The 22,118-nt window shown below is 57.6% G+C and overlaps 2 protein-coding genes and 1 long non-coding RNA gene across 3 annotated transcripts in view; 1 reads left to right on the forward strand and 2 right to left on the reverse strand.

The window, feature by feature from the left end:
* Positions 1-4,647, reverse strand: LOC104563028 (B-cell antigen receptor complex-associated protein beta chain). The gene is made up of 6 exons (XM_010209348.2): positions 4,581-4,647; positions 2,405-2,446; positions 1,360-1,665; positions 775-893; positions 443-484; positions 1-99 (listed from the first exon to the last, which is right to left on the reverse strand). The coding sequence occupies exons 1-6, from the start codon at positions 4,645-4,647 to the stop codon at positions 1-3; spliced, it is 675 nt and encodes a 224-aa protein (XP_010207650.2).
* Positions 2,435-18,740, forward strand: LOC133628935 (uncharacterized). Its single transcript, XR_009820917.1, has 3 exons — positions 2,435-2,506; positions 16,104-16,189; positions 18,152-18,740. It is a non-coding gene; the product is annotated as an uncharacterized LOC133628935 (long non-coding RNA).
* Positions 9,054-22,118, reverse strand: part of LOC133628934 (sodium channel protein type 4 subunit alpha-like) — a 27,429-nt gene continuing 14,364 nt past the window's right edge. Inside the window, exons 15-25 of the mRNA XM_062019133.1 lie at positions 19,227-19,652; positions 17,515-17,644; positions 16,942-17,096; positions 15,329-15,502; positions 14,627-14,749; positions 14,125-14,403; positions 12,992-13,045; positions 12,546-12,683; positions 11,549-11,653; positions 10,657-10,927; positions 9,054-10,246 (exon numbers count right to left, since the gene is read on the reverse strand). Coding sequence (XP_061875117.1) covers positions 9,054-10,246; positions 10,657-10,927; positions 11,549-11,653; positions 12,546-12,683; positions 12,992-13,045; positions 14,125-14,403; positions 14,627-14,749; positions 15,329-15,502; positions 16,942-17,096; positions 17,515-17,644; positions 19,227-19,652 — 3,048 coding nt within the window. The remainder of the gene's footprint in view (positions 10,247-10,656; positions 10,928-11,548; positions 11,654-12,545; positions 12,684-12,991; positions 13,046-14,124; positions 14,404-14,626; positions 14,750-15,328; positions 15,503-16,941; positions 17,097-17,514; positions 17,645-19,226; positions 19,653-22,118) is intronic.

Here is a 22,118-nt window from a genome sequence, read left to right on the forward strand (position 1 = left end):
TCATTCTTCACCAGGGTGCTCCCCAACTGTCCACTTGGCCTTCACGTCACGGAAAGGAGTGATGTCCTCGTAGGTGGCCATCTGCTCCACCTCCAGGCCCTGCACCAAGAAGAGGGAGAGTGAGACACAGGAGGAGGACCATGATTCCATTCCCCTCGTGAACCCCAAGTGGGCACCTATCTCCAGACCATTCCCACAGAGACTGGGGCAGCTTCTGAGAGGGGAGAAGATGACAAGACATGGCTGGGTATGCTCAGGGCTTGGCTTGGTTTTACAAGCAGCTCTTTCTGCCAGATGTACAACAGGCACTTGGGAGGAAGATGCCCTGTTGAGCCCTACAAGGGCTGATGGGACCCAAGAAACACCCAGCAAGGCCTCAACTGCCTAATTCAAGGCTGGGGTTGATATTACAGAGGTACTTGTGTGATGAATGCAGTGTTACCTCATAGGTGTGATCCTCCTCTGGGCTTTTCTTGCCTTCATCCTGTGGAGAAGAGTCACAGGTTGGGTGTCAGCACCTACCAGGATCCCCCCTCCCCTCTCCCCAGCCTCCTCCATGCCTGGCCAGGTCCCACTGCTTCCACAGGCAAATCTGCACAGTCCCACACACCATTTTAGATGCTTGTTTTCCCACTTCAGCTACCCACGCTCCCAGCAGCCCCAAACCAAGCATCTGCCCATCCCCAGCTATGTCCTGGCCAGGGTGCAGGATGGTGCTGTGAGCACTGGGGTGAAGCTGGGGACATCCCCACTGCTGGAGATGCTGTCACTTACTTTATCTAGGAAGAGAAGCACAGGGACACTGATGAAGATGACAAGAAGGAGGGACTGGATGATGATGATGGCATCCTTCAGGGTGTTCCTGCTCTGGAACTGCTGGAGGGTGCTGTGACCTAGGAGCAGCAGTACAGGGAGAGCCCCATGTCCCACCTCTGTGCCAGGCTCCTGGGGAGCAGGGATGAGCTTGGCATGTTGATGTGTCAGCAAGAAGGGGAGCAGGGTGGCATCCCCTCCCCTGGGAGATACCAGAGCAGTGCCAGCCCTCAGGGTTGGCATCAGGGATGAGACTCCTCAGGCAGGACCCACCAGCAGCCAGGACTGGGAAAAATCTGCTGAACTGGGGGAACGCAGTGCCTGGGGTGTGTTTCTGTGGGATGGATGTGCCAGGGCAACTGGGAGAGGTTGTCCTGCTGCTCCATGGCTGGCAACGAGCAAAGAAACCTCCGTGGTGCCACGGAGCAGCTACAGCTCAACATGAAGGGATCCCAGCAGCACCATGTGGGGCTCAGATGGTGGGGGAAAGGGTGAGAGGAGGAGAAAGAGCATTTGCTGGGGAGGTGACGGGGAGCTGCCACTCACCCATGACCCTGAGCTCTGTCCCGCACGCCCGCGGCCGCCTCCTCTCCGCCGTCAGGTTCGCGCTGTCGCACACGTAGACGCCGTTGTGCCCGTGGGTGACGCTGGGGATGGTGAGGTTGATGAAGGTGTCTGTCCTCTGGATGCTGTAGCTGGAGGTGTTGTGACCCAGCTCGTGCAGCTCCTCGCTGTCGGGGAACGTTTTGTACCACTGCAGCCTGTGCGGCTCCGGCGAGTAGCAGATGAAGTACACGGCCGTGTTCTTCCTGACCGGCACGAAACGCTGCTGCATTATGGGGCACCCAGCGTCTGCCAAGGGACAAGGGCACGGTCAGCAAGGGCTCCCTGCACCCAGGGAGCAGCAGAAGAAAAGCTGCTCCCCACCACACCCCCTCCAGCAGCTCCAAACCCTTTCCATTCCCATTCAGCTTTGGTCTGGTGAATCGGCATCATCTGGGAGTAGAAACCAGAGACTTTGGGGGGAACATGTTTTAGTGGCAATTGCTGGCTTCTGTGGGAATGTCTTCACTTCTCTTTTTTGCTGCTCCCACCTCTCTCTAGGTCCATCTTGTTAGTCCCAGCTCCAAAATTACAGCCCAAGCCAGCACACATCGTGGGCCCTTTGCTGACCCATCTCCCTCCCTGGCTCCTCTTGTGCTGCCACATTTGTTTTCCCCTGCACTCTGCATTTTTGCCTGTGTTTTGGTCCCAGAGCTGGGGAGCCTGAGGGTTTGTTTGTGGTGCACATCTCCTGCTCAGTGGGTGGGGAATGGCACAAGAGCTGATCCCAGGGCACAGCTTGGTCGTGGAACGTGCTCCACAAAGGCAGAGGAAAAACCTCTGTGCTGAGGAAAGACAAAAGGGATCCAGCTTTGCAGAGGGAGAGCACTGTGCAGGGCTGGGGAGATGCTGTGGTCACAGCCTTTGTGATGGAGAAGGCCTGGGGGTGATGTGACATGTCCAGCTCTGCAGGGCACCAGCACCTTGGTGGCAAAGCCAGTGGGGATGGAAGGGACCCTGGGGACACACGGTGGGACTGAAAGCTTACCTGTGCTGTTCCAGGTGCTGCTGTTGTCTGCTGAGATCGCACCTGCAAGACAGGAGAAGGAGCCCTGAGAAGGTGGCTGGGAGCTCGTGGAGGATGTCCCAGGTGAGATGGCACGTTCTGTGGGTCTGTGTGGGGTGGACATCAAGCAGAGCCCTGTTCACTCAGCAGGCTGGGGCCGTGCAGCTGTGGGTGCAAACCCTTCTGTGGCCATCCCAGCTCCTCAACTTAGAATCACAGAGTCATTTGGGTTGGAAAAGCCCCTGAAGCTGCTGCAGTCCCAGCCCAGCACTACCCCATGGCCTCAGCACCTCAACTCTATGCCTTTGGGATCCCTCCAGAACGGGGCACTCCCCCAGCTCCCTGGGCAGCCTGGCACAGGGGCTGACACCCCTCTCAGGGAAACAGCTCTGCCTCAGCTCCAATCTCAACCTGCCCTGGGGCAACTTGAGCCCCTTTCCTATCATTACTGGGGAGCAGAGCCCGTGCCCCAGCTCACTGCAGCCTCCTGTCAGGGTGGATCATGTCTCCCCTCGTGTCTCCCTTCTCTCTGTGTTTCTTTCTGGTTGATGTCCCAGTGCAACCTGCTGTCACTATTAATATCCCCCTAGGCTGGCACTTCAGAAAGGGGCCAGACAGACTCATTCCTCTTCATTTACACTTTCCATTTTCTGAATCAACCAGAAAGACTTTCTCTGCTGGGGTTTCCCTGGGCTTGAGGCTCAGTGATGGCCAGAGGGGTTCTCAGACCCCGAGAGCAAACAGCCTCCCAGGACAGGGGTTGATGCAGAGCTGTGGGAGGAAGCAGGGTGAGGTGGGGACCCCCCAGCACCCCTGGGTGCCCCTGCCCACGAGCCCTGTGCCATAGTTCCTCTTGCTGCAGGTGGGCAGGAAGCACCAGCCCTGTTTACTGCAGCGCCTCAGTGCCCAGCTCCATCGCTTGACGAATACTTGCCAAACCCCATCACGGGGAAGCTGGCATGGAGGTGGGGGCTCTACCACCACCCAGCACCTCGGGGCAGCTGCAAAACTCCCCCCAGAAGAGGAAGGAGAAGGTTCAGCTCCTTGGGCTGAGCTTTGCCCTGAGCCTTGCCATGCTGCTGCAGATCTCCCTGCCCTGAGCAGCAGCCTGGCTCAGCTGTGGGCTCCTCTCCCTGCCCCACAGCCTCTCCCAGGTTTGTGCTGCCCTGTTTAGCTCCAGCACCTACATCTCTGCAGCCAAACTCTCCCCCTCAGCTCCATTTCATTTCTTTTCTGAGGTGGGGAGATGTGGCTTGTCCAGGCTGTGCCTTGGGTACGTGTCCCTGCCACCCACAACCACAGACCTTTGCTCTCCATCTCTTGTTGGTGTTTCTAAACAAAGACCAGGCTGGTTTCTCACCCTGAAAACTCTCTCACCCCTCAAAGCCAAGATCTCCATTGCAGCCACTGATGGGCTGAACTGCCCTTGTCCTCAAAGCCACCATGAGAGATAGGGTGAAACCCTGAGACTTTGAGCCTGGACTTGGGTGGCCACCCAACACAAACCCTTCAAATGCCCTTTCTCCTGAGGGCACAAGATTCCCCAGCTGAGGGTGGGATCTGCTGCAGGTTTTTGTGGGTGTCCTTGCCCCAGGAATGAGGGGTATGAAGGGGACAGGAGCTGTGTCCTGGGTTTAGCTGCTGCTCCTCCATGGAGATGCAAAGGGGAACAGCACAGGACCCACAAAAAGCTTTTTCCCTCCCATTTCTCCTCTGCTCCCAGGCACCAAACCCCATGGAGCAAAGTGACATGGCTTGGATGTGGCCTCAGCAGTGTGCTGGCCCCATCCTCAGGTCCCTGAGAGCAATAGATGGCTAAAAAAATACCCCCCAAACCCTTTGTTCGTGCCACCTGCAACCACAGCCGGGCCGGCTCTGCGCCCGCTTGGCATCGGGCTCCTGCCAGGGCCAGCTGCCTGCCCAAGGAAGCGTCCCACCTGCACCCAGATGGGAAGCAAAACCCAAAACCCAAGGCAGGAGGCCAGCCCTGAGCCCTCCCAGCTCCTTCCCACCCCAGGGGCTGCTTCCTGCACAGAGCTGGGCCCGTGGAGGGTTTAAACCCCGTGCATGTAAAGCCATGGCTGGGTACAGGCTCAGTGAACCACCCAGGGGCAGCTCCCTTGGCTCTGACACTCAAAGCCCCTTTTTCCACACCTACCTGTGACCAGAGCCATGAGCCAGAGGTTGGCCTGGAGCAGCCAGAGCCTGGTGCAGAGATCAGCCATCCTTCAGTGCCCACATCCAGGCACCAGCCCTGTCTGCAACGGGCAGCGGCTGCTCCCACCCGCTCAGCCCCAGCCTAAAAATGGCCAGGCTGCACGGCCCCTTTCCTGTGAGACAGCCCCTTTCCTGCTCATGTAAATCCTCCTCCGTGGGGACTTTCCCCTTGGGGCTGCTTTTGAATGTGGTGCAGACGCTGGGGCGGGTGGTGCCTGCGCCCTGGGCTCCCTCCAGCCTCCTGTCCCCAGGCTCTGCTCCTCGTGGTGGGGTAATTTGATGGAGGTGGCCACAATTAGTGGGGATCTGCAGCAGAACTGGAGGTGTTTAGGAAGAGCTTTTTCCCTGAGAGGGGTGTCAGCCCCTGTGCCAGGCTGCCCAGGGAGCTGGGGGAGTGCCCAGCCCTGGGGTGATCCCAAACCATGGGGCTGAGGTGCTGAGGGCCAGGGGTTAGTGGTGGGCTGGGCAGGGTGAGGGCAGGGCTGGGACTGCAGCAGCTTAAGTGCCTTTCCCCATCTCAACAACTGTGATTCTATGAAATTAACCCATCTGCAAAGCTCTCAGTGATGCAAAACCTGGGCTGGGCAAGGGGATGTGCCCAGGGAGCAGAGTGTGACTGCTGGCACTGCCATGTCCCCAGGAAGGGGGTTAGAGGAGGGGGTTGCCCCCAGGGCTGCACCCCAGCCCCACAGCAGAGTGGGCCCATCTCCCCCCATCCAACCCTGCAGGTGATGGGCCAAGTTGCAAGAGTGGGAGCAGGAATGGTGTGGGAAGAGGGGATCTTTGAGGAATGCTCCTCAATCCCCCTGCTCTTTGTGAGGTGCAGTGGGACTGGTGCCCAACTCCCATCCCCAGCATCCCAGAGCATCCCCACAGCTGCCCTTCAATGAATGGTGAAATGTGGAAGAAGAGATGGCCAAAACAAGGTCTCACCTCCCTTGGCACCAGCCATGCTCTCTCCTTTGGGTGCTTTTGCCAGCTGTGGTGGTCCCCAGAGCCTGGCTGCCTGTGCCTGAGGCCTCCCCAGACCCTCACCTTCTGCAGGTTTTTGGTGAGATCTGTGCTGGTTCTGAGCATCCAGTGGCTGCTGGGAACCAGCCTGAGCCTCACCTTGTGTGCAACAGGACATGAAGTGGGGAAAAGAAAGGTTTCCAGACAAACACTGGGTCTGGAGGGGCTTCCACATGAAGGATGATCCCAGGAGAGGTGGTTGCAGAGCTGCCTTCTCCTGGTAGAGTGGATGGGTCACACTGTCCACATTGGGGCTGCTGAGTCCCTGCTGCCAGGTCTCGCTGGGAGAGATGGGGAATGCCCATGGGCTTGGCTGGCACTGCAGGGGTTTTGATCAAGCCCTAGGGTTGGAGATAGGAGCTGTGAGGAGCCCTGTAGGGTACAACCAGGAGCAGGGCACAAATTAAAGAGGGTTTACAGTGATGGCTGCCAGATTGTCCCACCAGGCTGCCCGCAGGCTCCTTGGCACCCTCAAGCAGGGCTTGGTCTCCCCTTGAGTACCCAGTGGCGTGAGGTGGAGAGAGACATGATGGTCTGCATGTCCCCACATGTCATCCCCTGAGCCACCCTGGCTCCCCAGCCCTCTGCTCTCTCTGGGCAGAGCAGAGCTGCTGCCAGGCAGCTGCACCCTTCCCCAGCCCATCCCTATTCACCAGGGCTTGGGTTTCACCGCCGCTGGAGGACGGGGACTGGGGGTTTGTGCCACCTCCTCCCTTCCACCCTCTTACCTGCGTGGTACCATGATGCTCCTGCCTTGAATTACACCAGCCCTGGGGACAAGCTGTTCCAAGGGACAGCAAACAGAGCAGGGAGGCTGGGGCCTGGCCCTCAGGGACGTCAGTGGGTTCCCCAGGCAGCTCCTCCTCCAGCCGCACGTTGACGCAGAAACCTCCTTCAGCCCCGTCGCCTTCTCCCCGCGATGCTGAAGCTGCTCCCACGTGGCAGCACGGAGCAGCTCAGGCAGCCTTCAGCCTCTCCCAGCTCAGCCTGAGGGAGCCCTGGCCCAGGCTGCCCAGGGAGGGTGTGGAGGCGCCTTCTGGAGAGGTTCCCAAACCCACCTGGACACGTTCCTGTGCCCCCTGAGCCAGGGGAAGCTGCTCTAGCAGGGGGGATGAGCACTGCAGGGTCCTTCCCACCCCCACTATTATGATTATGGCTGCTGAAATAGCACCTTCAAGGGCCCTGCAGCAAAGGGAGGAGGCAGTTACCCCTCCCAGGGGCAGGGAAAGCAGTTTTCCCCTCTAACACACATCAACACGTTTGGTGGCGTACTAACAGACCATTTACACGTTGGTTTATTGTAAGAAATGTACAAAGTGAAGTGGCTTTAGCTCACACACACAAATCCTGTCCTTTGGCGTTTCCCCCAGCGCTGACGACACACACGTAACAAGCAGCAAAGGTTGTGAGCCACAGCTGGGGCTGGAACACAGGGCTGAGCCACAGCTGGGGCTGGAACCCAGCATGCCAGGGCTGGAACCCAGGGCTGAGCCACAACTGGGGCTGGAACACAGGGCTGAGCCACAACTGGGGCTGGAACCCAGCATGCCAGGGCTGGAACCCAGGGCTGAGCCACAACTGGGGCTGGAATCCAGCGTGCCAGGGCTGGAACCCAGGGCTGAGCCACAGCTGGGGCTGGAACCCAGCATCCCAGGGCTGAGCCACAACTGGGGCTGGAACCCAGGGCTGAACCACAACTGGGGCTGGAATCCAGCGTGCCAGGGCTGGAACCCAGCATGCTGAACCACAACCAGGGCTGGAACCCAGCGTGCCAGGGCTGGAACCCAGCATGCTGAACCACAACCAGCGCTGGAACTCAGCGTGCCAGGACTGGAACCCAGGGCTGAACCACAACTGGAGCTGGAACCCAGCATGACAGGGCTGGAACCCAGCATGACAGGGCTGGAACCCAGCATGCTGAACCACAACCAGGGCTGGAACCCAGTGTGCCAGGGCTGGGAGCAGCAGCATGCCCCTACCACATCACAGCAGGGGAAGCCTGGCCCTGGCACCCGGCTGGCAGCACATGGATGCAAACGAGCTCAGCACTGCTCCTGCCCCACCAGCCAGCATGGCTCAGCACCAAAAGCAGCCCCAATGAAAAGGCAAAAAGCAACCCATAGTTACCATAATGATACAAAAAGACAGACCCTTTGGCTTCAAGAAGCAGCCCTTGCTTTTTAACTGGAAGAGGTTTTGGTTCGTGTTTGGTTTGATCTCGAGAGGTTTGATCTTCAAAAGGGGTTTTTTCCCCCCTTTCTGAAGACAGTTCAGGGATGAACTCATGGCCTTTTACACATTTCTCTTGATTCACTTCCCTTTTGCTCACCTGTGTGAAGAGCAGCAAAATGCTTCCCCCCTGGGAACATGCTCCTGGGCAGCCAGGTTTCCTGCTGAGGACCTGCCTGCTGCTCTGCAGGGACCCCAGCACGAGCCCCAGCCCAGGGAAGGATGCTCTGCCCAAGCACTGGGGGCATTTGGGTGGGATTTCAGGGACCCTGTTGAGGCAGCTCCATGCAAGGACCATTCAACACCCTGCTCCCATCCCCAGGGGCGTTCCAGCAGGACCTTTCCTCTCACTGTGGGGCTTGAGGAAACCCCCCAGCCTGTGCTTAAGGGGCACTGAGGATCCTCGGAGGAGGCTTTTCCACCCCCTACCTCTGCCCCTTGCTTTCCTGCCACAAAATCTGGGTGACAGGGGAGAACAGAGAAGAAACACGACTCTCAATCCTGTTTCCATCCCTACCTGAATGAGTTACAGTGCCAATGCATATTCAGAGACCTTTCAAACCTGATATTTTAACCCTGAGAAGGTACCTGCAGATGCTTTGTTTTGGCTAGGCAAACACATTAAGACATAAGTGCACTTTCTCTGCATGTAACAACAAATATATATATATAGAGAGATCATATAACCCATCAAGCTTACTCATATGTTCAAAAGAAAGGTGCTACTTTAAGACTTTGGAGGTTTTTGTTCACCAAACCTTGGCTTTCCTGGGATTATCCTTCATATTCTTTCCCTTGGCTCATCTTTCGCCGGCTGCTCCCTGGAAGAACAACGTACAAGAGAACCTCTGGCTTGTGAAGTGAGGAGTAAGGACAGCAAAAACAACATTGCCCCGAGGAGCTCATTCCACAACCACAGCTGGTTCTCTCTTGCCACCAGCAGATCTCACACGTCCTTCTCAGCAGCAGCAGTTCAACACTCTGCAAGTGCAGCCAGCTGTAAAAAAAACAGGAGCGGGCAGAGATCCCGCGTCGAACGTTCCAGGTGTCTGCTTGAAACGGCTCAAGTCAGCTCCTGAGCTAAGATCTAGTGACCTGTGCACCCAAGAGCTCTTGGAGAGGAGACACAACTCAAGTCTTTCCAGGCCGGGCCAGAGGTGGGAGCCTCTGCCTGCTACACCAGCGACTCCTTCACGACGCGGCCGTCGCCCCTCGCTTCGGCTTCGCCGGGAGCGGCCGGTTGCTCCGCGCTGGGGACGGCCGCGAGACCAAAGGCAGGGGCTGCCTCCACATCTGTCCCGCTGTTCCCATACATCTGGTGCATTTTGGTGGCAATCAGACCCTCCTTCTCGGGAGCCCCCTCCCTCAGGGCGTCCTCGTCCTCGCTGTGCCGGTACATGTAGGACGCCTGCTTCACCGAGCGCCGCAGCAGGTACCTCCGGAAAGCCCTCTGGATTTTGGTAGCGCACACCTCCTCGTGTTTCCTTTTCAAAGTGGTGGTGATGGGTTCATAAGAAACCTTCGAGGGGTTTGCAGCCATGAACTTCTCCTCCATGGTGGCTTTCAAGGCGTCCATCTCTCCAGAGTCTCCCAGTACCTCCTTAGTCAGGGCAAAGAGGATGTCGAGGCAGTGGATCTTATCCCCGGCAACCATCGGCAGGTCCATGGTGATTAGCTTGATCTTGTTCGGCTTGGCAATTTTGAGTGGCTCCTGCAAGGTGTCTACAAAGTCAGACAAGGTGCTGTACTCGATGAACTGGGTGGCATCTGGGTCAAACTTCTCCCAGGTTTCATAGAACATCTCAAAGTCGTCTTCGCAGAGGGGCTCGCTGCTCTCCTCCGTGGCCACGTTGAAGTTCTCCAGGATGATGGCGATGTACATGTTGACCACGATGAGGAAGGAGATGATGATGTAGCTGCAGAAGAAGAAGATGCCGATGGAGGGGTTGCCACAGTCCCCTTTCACCGAGCTGCCGGGGTTCTCCAGGTTGGGGTCGCAGTCCGGGGGCCCGCTGTTGAGGATGGGGCTGAGGAGCCCGTCCCAGCCCGCTGATGTGGTGATCTGGAAGAGGCAGATAATGCTGTTGCCAAAGGTTTCAAAGTTGAAGATGTCGTCTATCCCAGCCTCCTTCTTGACGTAGGCAAAGTTGGACATCCCAAAGATGGAGTAGATGAACATGACGAGGAAGAGCAGGAGGCCAATGTTGAAGAGGGCAGGCAGGGACATCATGAGAGCAAAGAGGAGCGTCCGGATGCCTTTTGCCCCTCGGATGAGCCGGAGCACGCGGCCGATCCTCGCCAGCCTGATGACCCTGAAGAGGGTGGGTGACACAAAGTACTTCTCTATGATGTCTGAGAGGACAATACCTGTGAAGGGATGGAGAGGTGAGTTTGCCGTGCTCCGCAGCCGACACGGGGAGGCGACGTGGAGCCGCCGTGCTCCAGCTGCCAGAGGCCCCGCCAGTGACACACGGCTCTGCTCCTCCAGCCACGGGGACTGCGCATTGCAAACCAGACCCAAAGGTTACATGCTGGCTGCTGTGTTCCAGCAGACAAAGGGAAACCAAGACCAAGGAGGGCTGAGACACATCCCCCTCCCCTCATCCGGGCTCGGTGCCACGGGGTGGCCTCACCTCTGTCTCGTCTCAGGGTCTCGTTGGCTCGGCCCTGCTCAAAAAGTGGGTGTAAGGGGGTGCCCAGTGACAGCTTGGTGGCTGGGGAGCTCCTAAACCACTTCCACTCTTCACTGAGGAACTGGTGGGACCAGCAGGACTCACCCAAGATGGAGAGGATGACCACCACGAAGTCAAAGATGTTCCAGCCGATGGTGAAGTAGTAGTAGCGCAAGGCAAACATCTTGAGCACGCACTCGCCCGTGAAGATGACGATGAAGACCAGGTTTATCTTGTAGAGGACAGAAGTCTTGGCTTCGCTCTGGTCGTCTGTTTCCACCATCATGGTCACCATGTTGAGGCAGATCAGGATCATGATGGTTATGTCAAACACTTGCTTGGTGACAAAGTCAAACACCATCCCTTGGAACTTGTTCTGCCGTTAGGGCCAGGCGGGTGATGGTGGAGAAGCGGAGGTGGGAGCATGGGAACAGACACACACACAACAGGACACATCACAGAGAGAGGAAGGAACCAGATTTAAAAGAGCATAGGAAAGCTCAGGGTTCTGGCCAGTACACAGGTCTCATGGCCACAAAAGCTACGTTGGGGTACCCAGCACGCTGCAGGATGAAGCTGTGTGGGCACCGGGGACAGTTGTCTCGCTCTATCCACAGCTAACAGGGCAGAAATAAACAGATGGAAAAGGCCTTGCTTGAGCTGGGCTGTCAGAGTCTAACCCAAGTCACAACTGAGGATGTGTTGTGAAGGGACCAGTGAACCTTCTAGGAGTGCTGAAACTGAGCTTGCTCTGAGCAACTCACTCTGAGAGAGGAGCTGGCAGCTGTGGAAGGGAGCTGGGAGAGAAGCACATGGAACCTCTTCTGAAGCCCCAGCTCTCAGCAAGGCCCTGTCTGAAAAGCAGCAATGGAGAGGCAAGATTTGGCTCCTTGCCCCAGTGAATGGTCTTTCCTAGACCCTTCTCATTCATTTGGGACAGCTGGAGGTTTGAAGTAGTCCCTCCCTGCTCCACTCCAGGGTGAGCAACCCAACGTACCGAGGGCCTGGGGATGGGCTTCTGGGGTTTCTTGGAGCCGAGCTTCTTCATGGCATTGTAGTATTTCTTCTGCTCTTCTGTCATGAAGATGTCTTTGCCTCCAAAGTATAAAGGGAATAGCTACAGTTAGTCTTGGGAACTCACCTCCTCCTCCTAAAGATCTCTGACCGTGCACCTTCCCACCAAGCACCACGAGCCAAGCTCCTGCCAGGCACTGCTGGCTGCACTGACCCGCTCAAACCCGTTTCCTCCCCACTTGCCCTTTTCTGTGCTGCCTCCCCTCAGCCCATGGGTGCTGAGCCCAGCGCTGCAGTTTCCTCCTGCAGCACTGAGATGCTGCATCCCAGCCCCCTGCAGCGAGTGGGGCACCCCAGAGCCTGCCAGGGTCACCCCCTCCTTGCTGGCCAGATCGTGCAGGGACTGAGGCAGCACCTCCCTGGGCTTCAGAGCTCACTCAGCACAAGCATCCTGCTCCGTGTTCCCCTCCCTCCTGTCAGCCCTGTGCTGTGTGGCTACTTGAAAGCAGAAGCTGAGTCTCTCCTTGGTGCATGGAAAAATGCTGAGAAAGGGGCATGGGGGGCAAAAAGAAGCAATGAGTCCTGGCCCAGGGGTCCAGCCCTGCCTGCTGTGGCACAGGGAGGAGGAAACACGCTCTGCACCCATTAACCACACAAAAATGCTATGGCCAGGACACAAACCCAGCTCTGCTCCTTCTCTGGGGAAAGCCAGCAGTGGATACCAGCAGTGTGGGTTGCAAAGGGACCCTGGGGCCCTCTGTAAATGCTATGGCCAGGACACAAAAGCAGCCCTGCTCCCTCTGGCAGGGGGAAGCCAGCAGTGGATACCAGCAATGTGGGTTGCAAAGGGACCCTGAAGCTCACGTGAGCGCCAGGCACAGTGGCCCTGGTCCCCTTGCCCCACGACTGTCCTGGTTGCCTCCATCCTGGACTTGTGCCCCAGGAGGCAACACAGGCTGCAGGACCCAGGAAATACTCATCTTCTTCTTCTGCTGGTTGAAGTTGTCAATGATGACACCAATGAAGAGGTTCAGGGTGAAGAAGGCGCCGAAGATGATGAAGATGACGAAGTAGATGTACATGTATAGGTTGATCTCATACACTGGCTGGTCTTCAATCTGAGCAGGAGAGATGGACAATGTGAAGGTGACCCTCTCCAGAAATCTCTCTCAGCAGGGGGGATGTTTGGGCCATCTCTCCACTCTTTGGCCCATGTGCTAGCCAAAGCCACAGGTGGGATGCAGGCACCTCCCCCAGCACCCATGGGCAGAAGCAGAGAGGATGCTGAGGCTGAGTGGTCCGTTCCCAGCCCGTGCTGAGCGTCTCCTCAGCCCCAGGACTGCTCCCAGCCTGCCAGGGGGAGCTGGCACAGCGGGCTGAGGGACGTTTGCTGCTGGTTGTGCCACACCTCTGCTCGGGCCCTCACCTCACGGGAGTCCACGGCTGCGTACATGATGTCCATCCAGCCTTTGAAGGTCGCCTGGGGGAACAGCAGAGAAGAACAGATTCACTGGGAGCTGCCTGGGGCAAGGGAGGGAAGGGAGGAGGATGGGTGAGTGCTTGGGGTTTAGCTGTGAGCAGACATGCTCAGCCTGGAGTTACAGCCCCAGGAGAACGACGGGAGAGGGACCAAGTGTTGAACCCACATGAAAAACGCCCTGATACAGAAATCCTGACGTCTGCACGTGCACACTGTGCACACACAGCCTGTCCCTTCTGTGGCTCAGGTTACCAGGGCCTTCCCAAAGCTGCACTGCAAGCCAGGCTGGGGAAAAGCACCAACCAACCCTTTTCCCCTCAAAGCAAAGTGCATTTCCCCACGGCAGAGCTGTGCTGGGGGCAGCTCACGACCTCTGCCACCCCCATAGCCCTGACTTCTGCACCTCTGCTCTCTGCTGGATCCCAGTGCTGGGGTGGGAGGTGTGTGAGTGTGTGGAGGAGGGGGGATGCTGCATCTTTTACTGCTGATTTGTTAAACCAAAAAGCCTGATGATCTTGTTTCCTGAACCTGATGGAGCAACAAATGTGTGAAGGGAGCTGAATTGAAAGCTGCTTGTTCGATGTGGGTTCTGTGCCCACCAGCTCCCCTGCATCTGATGGGAGTAACCTCAGCCCACTCAATAACAGAGCTCACACCTAGATTCTTGTGAAACCTGTGGTGAGCAGTTCCCTCTCTGCTGGGCTGGCTCAGCTGGGGGTGGTGAGTGGAAGCACAGCCCCACAGCAGACACACACACACTCTCTTTCCAGTCACCATCCCCGTGCAAAGCTCTTTCAGCCTACAGCTGCAGCAGGCTCCACTGTTCAAATGAGGGTGGGGGAAACAAAGCCCCTTCTGCCCCTCACTGCTGCACCCCCCAGATGTAGGAGATATCCCAGCCCCAAGCTTGGAGCTGCCCAAACTCAGCACCACCCTTTGCTTCCCCCTCCTCATCCCTCTCTTTGCCCCTGCAGGGGGGTTTGTGCCTTCAATACCGATTTTGCAGCTCAGAAGCAACGAAGCCCAGCGTGGGCCTTGCCTCAGCTGATCAGCTCTGCCCTGCAGCTTTCAGTACCTACCACCTGCAGCAAGGAGAGGTAGCCCAAGCCCACGTTGTCGAAGTTGACCTTGACGTTGACCCAGCGGACCTCGTTGGTGTGCAGCAGGGCCATGCAGTCGCTCTTGTTGTTCACCACGCTGGTGTGGAACAGCTCCCCCGTGGTGGTGTTGACGCAGCGGTAGTACTTCCCTGCAAAGAGGTTCACCCCCATAATGCTGAATATCAGCCAGAAGATGAGGCAGACCAGCAGGACGTTCATGATGGAAGGGATGGCGCCCACCAAGGCGTTCACCACCACCTGCAAGGGGAGAAAACACCTTGGAGGGCACGGCTAGGGAAGCAGCTTAGGCCGTGATGTGCCACCCAGCCCCAGCCTTGCCCCTCACCCAGCAGCATCAAAGTGGCACCTCAGCATCAATCTTGATGTGGAGAACCAGCTGGGATGGCTCCCTGCTGTAGGTGACTGCTGAGCCACGTCGCACGCCCGCCTCAGACCCAGCAGCGTACAGGGAGACACCTACCCTCATGCCTTCAAATCTGGACAGGGCACGCAGCGGTCTCAGAGCCCTCAGTGTCCTCAGGGACTTGATGGCTCCCAGCTCAGAGTATCCCAGCCAGTTTGCTGTCAGGCTGACAAGGGAAACCTGGAAGGAGCAGCCCAAGGGATTAGGAGCATCACAGATGGAAGCACAGCTGAGCCATGCCCCTGAAGGAGCAGCCCTTTCCCTCTCTCCCCAGCACTCCCTCAGGCTGGTGACCATTAGCACTGGGACATGGAGACTGGGGCCCTGGTGACCAGTCACCTGGAGGCACAAGGGTGAGACTTGGGAGACTCTGTGTGCTTTCACATCTCTACTGTGGTGGTGTGGAACAACACAGAATCCCAGCATGGTGGGGGCTGGAAGGGACCTTCAGAGCTCATCCAGTCCAACTGCCCCACAGAAGCAGCTCCCACCTAGATCAGGGTGCACAGGGACGTGTCCAGGAGTGTAAAATAGAAGGTTTGAAAGGCTTTCTGCAGCCAGGGAGAGAAGTGGCCCTTCCTGGGGAGGATCATGACTTTAAGCCCTTGTTCCACAGCCACCCCATCACAGAATGGAAGGGAGCTCTTGGAGATCATCCAGCCCAACCCCCTGCAGAAGCAGCTCAACCTAGATTAGGAACGTGTCCAGGTGGGGCTTGAAGCCCTCCAAGGAAGGTTTCCCATCTCCCATCTCACTCACATCAACGATGAGGAAGTCCAGCCAGCACCAGGCATTGGTGAAGTACACCTTGAAGCCATAGGCCACCCACTTGAGCAGCATCTCAATGACAAAGATGTAGGAGAAGACCTTGTCGGCGTACTCCAGGATGGTGCGGATCACCTTGCGCTGCTCGATGTAGATGTCCTCAAAGGCCTGCAAGAGGCGTGGAGCTACGTGACAGTCATTGTGCCATTGGCCATGCTGCCCAGCTCTGGGCAGCCACATCCATTCCTGCCCTGGCCCTGCTTCCCTGGGGCTGCTGTACAAGTGGAGAGCCGAGCTCCAGCTGGCATTGGGGGTCTAAGTCTCGTCTGCACGTTCTTGTCGGTTATGTGGAGCAGTGTTTGTGCCAAAGGAAGAGCAAACCAGAGAACCATAATGGTTGGAAAAGACCTTTCCAGATCACTAAATCCAACCACTCACCTCACACTGCCAAGCCCTTCACTAAACTAACCCAGAAGCTAAACCATAAACTAAGCCCATAAACCAAACCAGATCCCTCAGCACTTCATCTCTGGAGTAGCTCCAGGCATGGGGACTCCAGCACCTCCCTGGGCACCATGTTCCAGTGCTTAATAACCCTCTCAGTGGAAAAGTTCTTCCTCATGTCCAATCTGAACCTCCCCTGGTGTAACTTCAACCCATTTCCTTGTGACCTGTCATTTGTTACTGTAGAGATCAACCCCCCAGCTCACAGCTCCCCTTCAGAGAGCTGTACAGTGATTGTGTCTCCTCTCAATCTCTTCTTCTCTAGGCTAAGAAGTCCAGCTGCATCACAATCCCACCAGTGTGAGCAGGAGGCAAGAGCCAGGGTACCCACCTGCACCTTTGGATGCACTGGTAGGTTTGGAAATGCTCTTGGGAGTTTTGGTTAATGCCACATGCCCACGGATGTCCAACACAAGTGTGGGCACACTGCCCAGGTGCTGCAGCACAGCTTTTGATTCCAGCACTGGCTACAACCTCAGACATCCTCCTCTCCCTCTCTCTTGACTTCCAAGCTTGCACTGAAGTTGCTCCCCCCATCAGCTCTGTGCATTAGCTCCGAGTGCATCCAACCCAGATGCTCAGGGGGGATTCAACAGGCTGACACAGCTTTTTAGTGAGGTTGGTTTCAATGAATGCCCAGGTTTGGGGAAGGTGAACCAGGCAGCAGCTGCAAGTGCTGAATGGCCAAATAATAACCATGAATTACTCATAAAAGACCTCCCAACAGCCTGTTGTGGAGACACAGAAGTGAGGCACCACCACACAGAGCTCAGACGGGGCAGGTAGTTCATGGCTGACGTCAAGAGGCTGGGGGTGGGTGCATCCCCTCGAGCCCACAGCTGAGGAGGCTGGTCTAGGAGTGACTGTACTGATGCAAGGCTCTAGGAGGGCAAGAAGAGGATGTTCAGACCCCCTCACTGGGCTGTGTGCTGAGCAGACCTGAGCCAAACAGCATTTTAAATCAAACACCCACCCACAGCTGTGTCCTTGCACACAGAAGCCAACCAGGCCATGCCCAAAGGGCTCTGCCAGCATTCCTGGCCTCCCAGAGAGCTGGGAACTGCTGCAGAGCAGAACAGGGGAGGGTGAAAGGTGGCACCTACCAGCGCCCCGCTGCTGAGGAGGATCATGAAGACGATGAAGGTCTCGAACCAGTCGTGCTCCACGATGCGGAAGCAGGTCTTGCGGAGGTTCCACCACACCTTCCCTCTCTCGCTGCTCACGTCCACGTAGAGGCAGGGAAACCTCTTCACACAGGCTGGGGAGGGGACAAAGGGCTGTGCTTTACCTCCTGGTCAAGGTGTTCCCACCAACCAGAGTTCTGTTGTCATCTTTAAGCTCTCTCTCCTTCCCTGGAGGGCTTCAAGACCCACCTGGACACGTTCCTGTGTGACTGATCTAGGTGGGGGCTGCTTCTGCAGTGGGGTTGCACTGGATGAGCTCTAAAGGTCCCTTCCAACCCCTCCCATTCTGTGATTCTATGACTCTGTGATCCTCTCCTGGGTGGAAATTGGGGCAGGGTCCTGCTGGGCTGGGTGGTGGGTGTGTGAGGGGACCCCCATGGAGGAACTGGGCTGAGCTACGAGGTTGTTAACACTGAAAAACTGGTTGGTGACAGCCCCTCTGTACCCACTGACCCCTCTCCACGGGCTGCCCTGTCCTAGCCTGTCCCTCACCTTCAGTGAAGCACTCCTCAGGCTCATTGCTGTCCTCAGCCTCCTCAGCCACCTCCTCCTCCTCGGGCTGGGGCGGTTTGTAATCCACGGTGCTGCACACGGACGACGCGTTGTCGCTGGAGAGGGGGTTCTGCAAAGGGAGAGGGGCATTCAGACCCTGCACAGGGAATGCTCCTGGGGCTCTGGCTGCCTCCAGAAGCCATCTGCCTCCAGGAGAAGTCTTGCAGAGGCACAAGGTTGGGATGAACCAGTGCAGCCACCCTGTAGATCAGGGGAGAAGTGCCCAAGAGGCACTTGGCATGCTCCTGGAAACCAGGAGCTCTGAGTGCCGGTGCCCAGGGCAGGTTCTGTTGGGTGGAGACAGGGATAACTGTGGTAGTCCCACTGCATGGTCCCTCAAACTCCATCCCTGGGGGGTCCTGAGCCCTCCATGCCTGTAACCAAGAGGTTTTCAGGGCAATTTCCATCCCACACCTGGTATGGCACCTCCAGCCTGGATGGATGTTTCCAGCCAAAGGTAGGTCTGTCCCCAACCCTGCCAGCACAGAGCATTGGCATCCAGGAGCTGCACACCCAGGCTTGCCTTGTCACCCCCATAATTCACAGCACTTCACCATTCTCCTGTGGTGCCCCACAGCTCAGAGCATCTCAGCAGCCATCACCCTGCCCAGCAGGATGGGAGCTGGAGGCAAGAAGCCCTGGGGAAAGCCGTGAGCCACTGCACTACCTCTGCCCAGCCACACACCAACAACCTCCTCGCTGCTCTGCCCTGAGAAATCAACCACAAGCACCAAAGTGCTCGAGGAGAGCAGCCACGCTGCTGCCATCAGCCTGGAAAACAGCTTTGCCTCAGAAAGGAGCTGCTCTGGAGGGAAGGGGACCTTCATCAGCGCTTTTCCGAGCAGCCCATGCAGAGAACCCCCCGGCAATCCTCAGCAGGGAGGTGGGAGGTGGTGTGCTGGGCTCTGCCTCCATCTGCAGGTGATCCGTGGGAGCGCACCGAGGCAGCAGCAACCCGCGTCCAGGACCGGCTCAGGACTCGGTCGATGAAGCAATGCCAACATCAGCTGTCTCCTCAGCTTTGGATCCAAAGTGCACTGCTTCATGTTCACTTGTGCTGAGCTCCTCCCTCTGGTTTCGTGCCCTCCTCGATAATGCTTTCTGAGGCATTAGCACTGGATCCAATGTTAGTGCCATCAGCACATTTGTTGGCATCAAATTCCTCTGGGACATCTTTAACCCTAAACTGAGGGCTTTGAGCCTTCCACCAACCCTGGGGTGCTCAGGGTGTCTCTGGTATTAGCAACAACCCCGTAGCCTGACCCAAATCAGGTCACCCACCTCCAGCTTGCACTGGGAAATGCCAGGTTGGAAAACCCCCAACCCACACAGAACCAAACCCAGAGCTGCAACACAGATCCACTGAAACATAAAGAGAAGCTCCTTTGGTGCTGAGCTGAGGGAGCCCTGGCCCAGGCTGCCCAGGGAGGGTGTGGAGGCTCCTTCTCAGGAGGTTCCCAAACCCCTCTGGACACATTCCTGTGCCCCCTGAGCCAGGGGAAGCTGCTTGAGCAGGGGCTGGGCTGGATGATCTCTAAAGCTCCCTTCCAACCCCTCCCATTGCATGAATCCATGATGCTTTGAGTAGCACAGCAGGAGGGGATCAATACCAGTTTTTTGGGGGGTGAAACCCTTCCACCTGCCTTTCTTACCTTGGTGTCTTCAGTGTCAGACTGGGTGCTGGTCTCCTCGTAGAGGTCAGACTCCTCCGAGGCGATGGGCACCTGCACCGTCAGGTTGGGGTTGGTGATGAAGTTCATGTGATCCAGCTCATCCATCAGGAAATACTCTTTGCCAGCCACTCCATCCAAATACTCCAGCTTGGCCTCTTGGCCAGTGTCCACGTGGTTCAACACGTTGTCCCCTTTACTGGGCTCTTGCTCTTCCTCTGGGGCCACCTTCTTGGCCTTGCAGAGCCCGCGGAGCAGCGTGAGGACGGAGCCCTTCAGCAGGGCGACGCCTCTGCTGATCCTGCCGATGGCAATCTGCAGGTTGTTCATCTCCCCATCGTCGTCAGATGCTGCCAGGCTGTCAGCACTGAAGGAGCTCAGCAGCAGAGCCAAGAACAGGTTCAGCACCTGCAGAGGGTGAAAGCAAGTGGCAGCACTGCTGGGCACCAGCAGCATCCTCCCTGCAGCAGCTGTGGGGAGGATTGAGCGTGGCCAGAGCCAGGGAAGGGGCTGGAGCACAGGGGTGCTGGGGAGGGGCTGAGGGAATGGGGGTGTTGAGCCTGGAGAAGAGGCTGAGGGGAGACAGGAGCCCTCTGACACTCACTGACAGGAGGCTGCAGGGAGATGGGAGTCAGCCTCTGCTCCCAAGTGACAAGAGGAAACAGCCTCAAGCTGCCCCAGGGGAGGTTGAGGTTGGAGCTGAGGCAGAACTGTGTCCCTGAGAGGGGTGTCAGCCCTGTGCCAGGCTGCCCAGGGAGCTGGGGCAGTGCCCAGCCCTGGAGGGATCCCAAACCGTGGAACTTCTCATGTTCCAATGGAACTTTTTGTGTTCCAGCTGGTTCCTGTCACCCCTTGTCCTGGCACTGGACACTACAGAAGAAACTGTTGCCCCATCCTCCTGACACCCATCCTTTAGGTACTTATGAGTGCTGGTGAGATGCCCCTGAGCTCAGGCCTCTCTCCCCCAGGCTGAACAGCCCCAGTTCCCTCAGCCTCTCCCCCTCACACCCATGTTCCAGCCCCTCAGCATCTTGATAGCCCTGCCCTGGCCTCTCTCCAGCACTTCCCTGTCCCCCCTGAGCTGAACTATGCAAACACACAGCTCTGAGCACGAGCTGCCTCCTGCCTCCCTGAGCTCTCTCCTACTCCCCCATGCCCAGAACGTGCCCAGGGCAGCCTGGCCTGGCAGGGGTGGCCGTGCTGGCTGCCAGGAGCCCAGGGCAGCGGGCCGGGCTCTCCCAGCCGTGCCCTCACCGCCACAGCGGCCCGTGGCCGGGCACACAGCTGCTGGGCTTTGTGGCAGTGGGTGCCAGCAGCGAGCTGGCTTTGTGGCTGTGGGTGCCAGCAGCGAGCTGAGATGGGAATTAGCTGCTATCCAAGGTCACTGCTGTCTTCACATGGCTCATGCCACACCACTTAAACCGCCTCTCTAAATAACCCCCCTCCAGCCCCTCGCTTGCTTACGTGAAGCACCAGTTGCAGCCCATAATTGCTGTTGGCTCTGGCTGGTTTTTTTTCCCTTTGACAGGAATCCCTTCCCTTGTCACCCGACTGACTTCCTCCCTTTTCCCTTAATAACCCCAAAGGAAATGCTCCAAGTGTCACCGAGGGTAAAGGGTGACAAAGCGTCAGGCTCGTGCCTCTGGAGGGGAAGTGGGGGAGAAACACACACCTCCCTGCAGCTGGGCTGCCGGGCACACGGGCTGGGCAGGGCTCCAGGAGCCCAGCACTGGCACAGGCACGGCCAGCAGAGCCTGGCACAGCAGGGAGAGGGCAGGGATGGTGCTGCTGCAGGCTCGTGTTTGTGTGCTTGGCTTTAAAGCAGCAGCAGCACAGAGCACGGCGGGAGCTGCGGAGGAGCCTGGGAGCAGGGTCAGGCTGCAGCTCTGAGCCCATCAGCTCAAAGCCCTGCTGCCTTCACATTGGCTCCAGGAGAGGCTCCTGGAGGGCTGGATAAGCTGTCCTACTCCCCAACCTGGCTCCAGAAGAGGAAAGGTTTGCAGTGGCTCTTTTGGGGAGGGTCTCCAGGGAGGCTCAGCTGTGATTCTCTAAGCTGCACTCCCTGCAGACTTGTCCTGGAGGTGCTCCTGCTGCTTAAGGGGCACTTTCAGCCTGGTTCAGCATCTCCATTCCAATGCATGCCTTCCCCTTTGAAAGGTGGGATGACAAACTGTTGCTGAGTGCTGGTGATGAGCAGCCTGGGGGGACATCACACTGCTCCCCACCAACGCAGGCCCAGCACAGACCCCAGGGTGAGCTCTGTGGCTCTTGGTGCTGCTTTGAGGTCCAGTTCAAAGCCCCAAATACCTGACCACGAGCCAGGGAAGCACCCGAATCCCAACTTTCTGCCCTCCAAGTGGGACATTCCAAGCTGCCCTACCCCTGACCCAAGCCACGGGGTGGTCTGGCTTTCTCTTGGGGCTGCTTTCTCCCCCTCTGGAGAGCTGTGGCAGCCCGGGGCTGGAGCAGGGATCAGCAGTGGGGAGGCAGCAGCAGCAGCTCCCTTGGCAGATAGTTTTTCAAAGCAAATTCCAAAGGGCTTACACAACCCCGGCAAGTAATAGGAGCGATTGGGCAAGCTGCCGTGCTTCCCTCCTCCCCCTTCCCCCGCCCTGCTCCTTAAGCAGGGAGAGCAGGGCCCACACAGCCTGCAAAACAAGCCTCCAACAGCCAGGGAGAGGGTTACCAAGTTTAGAAAGGATTCCAGGCTCGCCTGGAACTCACAGACCTGCAGCCAGAGGCTCAGGGTAGAGGGGAGGGCACTGGGCAGGGAGTGAGGCTGCTGGGGAGCAGGGCTGCACCAGCACCCAGGGAAAGGAGCTGCAGGGAGCTTGTGCACCCCTGGGAGAGCACCCAGAGCACGGGGAGGATTGG

Source organism: Colius striatus, chromosome Z, assembly GCF_028858725.1.
Source record: "Colius striatus isolate bColStr4 chromosome Z, bColStr4.1.hap1, whole genome shotgun sequence".
NCBI classification, from domain to species: domain Eukaryota; kingdom Metazoa; phylum Chordata; class Aves; order Coliiformes; family Coliidae; genus Colius; species Colius striatus.

What these genes read in the sequence shown, in the direction of transcription:
- LOC104563028 (XM_010209348.2), bottom strand. Translation starts at nt 4,647, where the DNA reads ATGGCTGATCTCTGCACCAGGCTCTGGCTGCTCCAGGCCAACCTCTGG. An exon ending in GACAGAGCTCAGGGTCATGG is followed by an intron (nt 894 to 1,359) that starts GTGAGTGGCAGC and finishes TGCTGCTCCTAG; the next exon opens with GTCACAGCACCCTCCAGCAG. An exon ending in AGGAGGATCACACCTATGAG is followed by an intron (nt 100 to 442) that starts GTAACACTGCAT and finishes TTCTTGGTGCAG; the next exon opens with GGCCTGGAGGTGGAGCAGAT.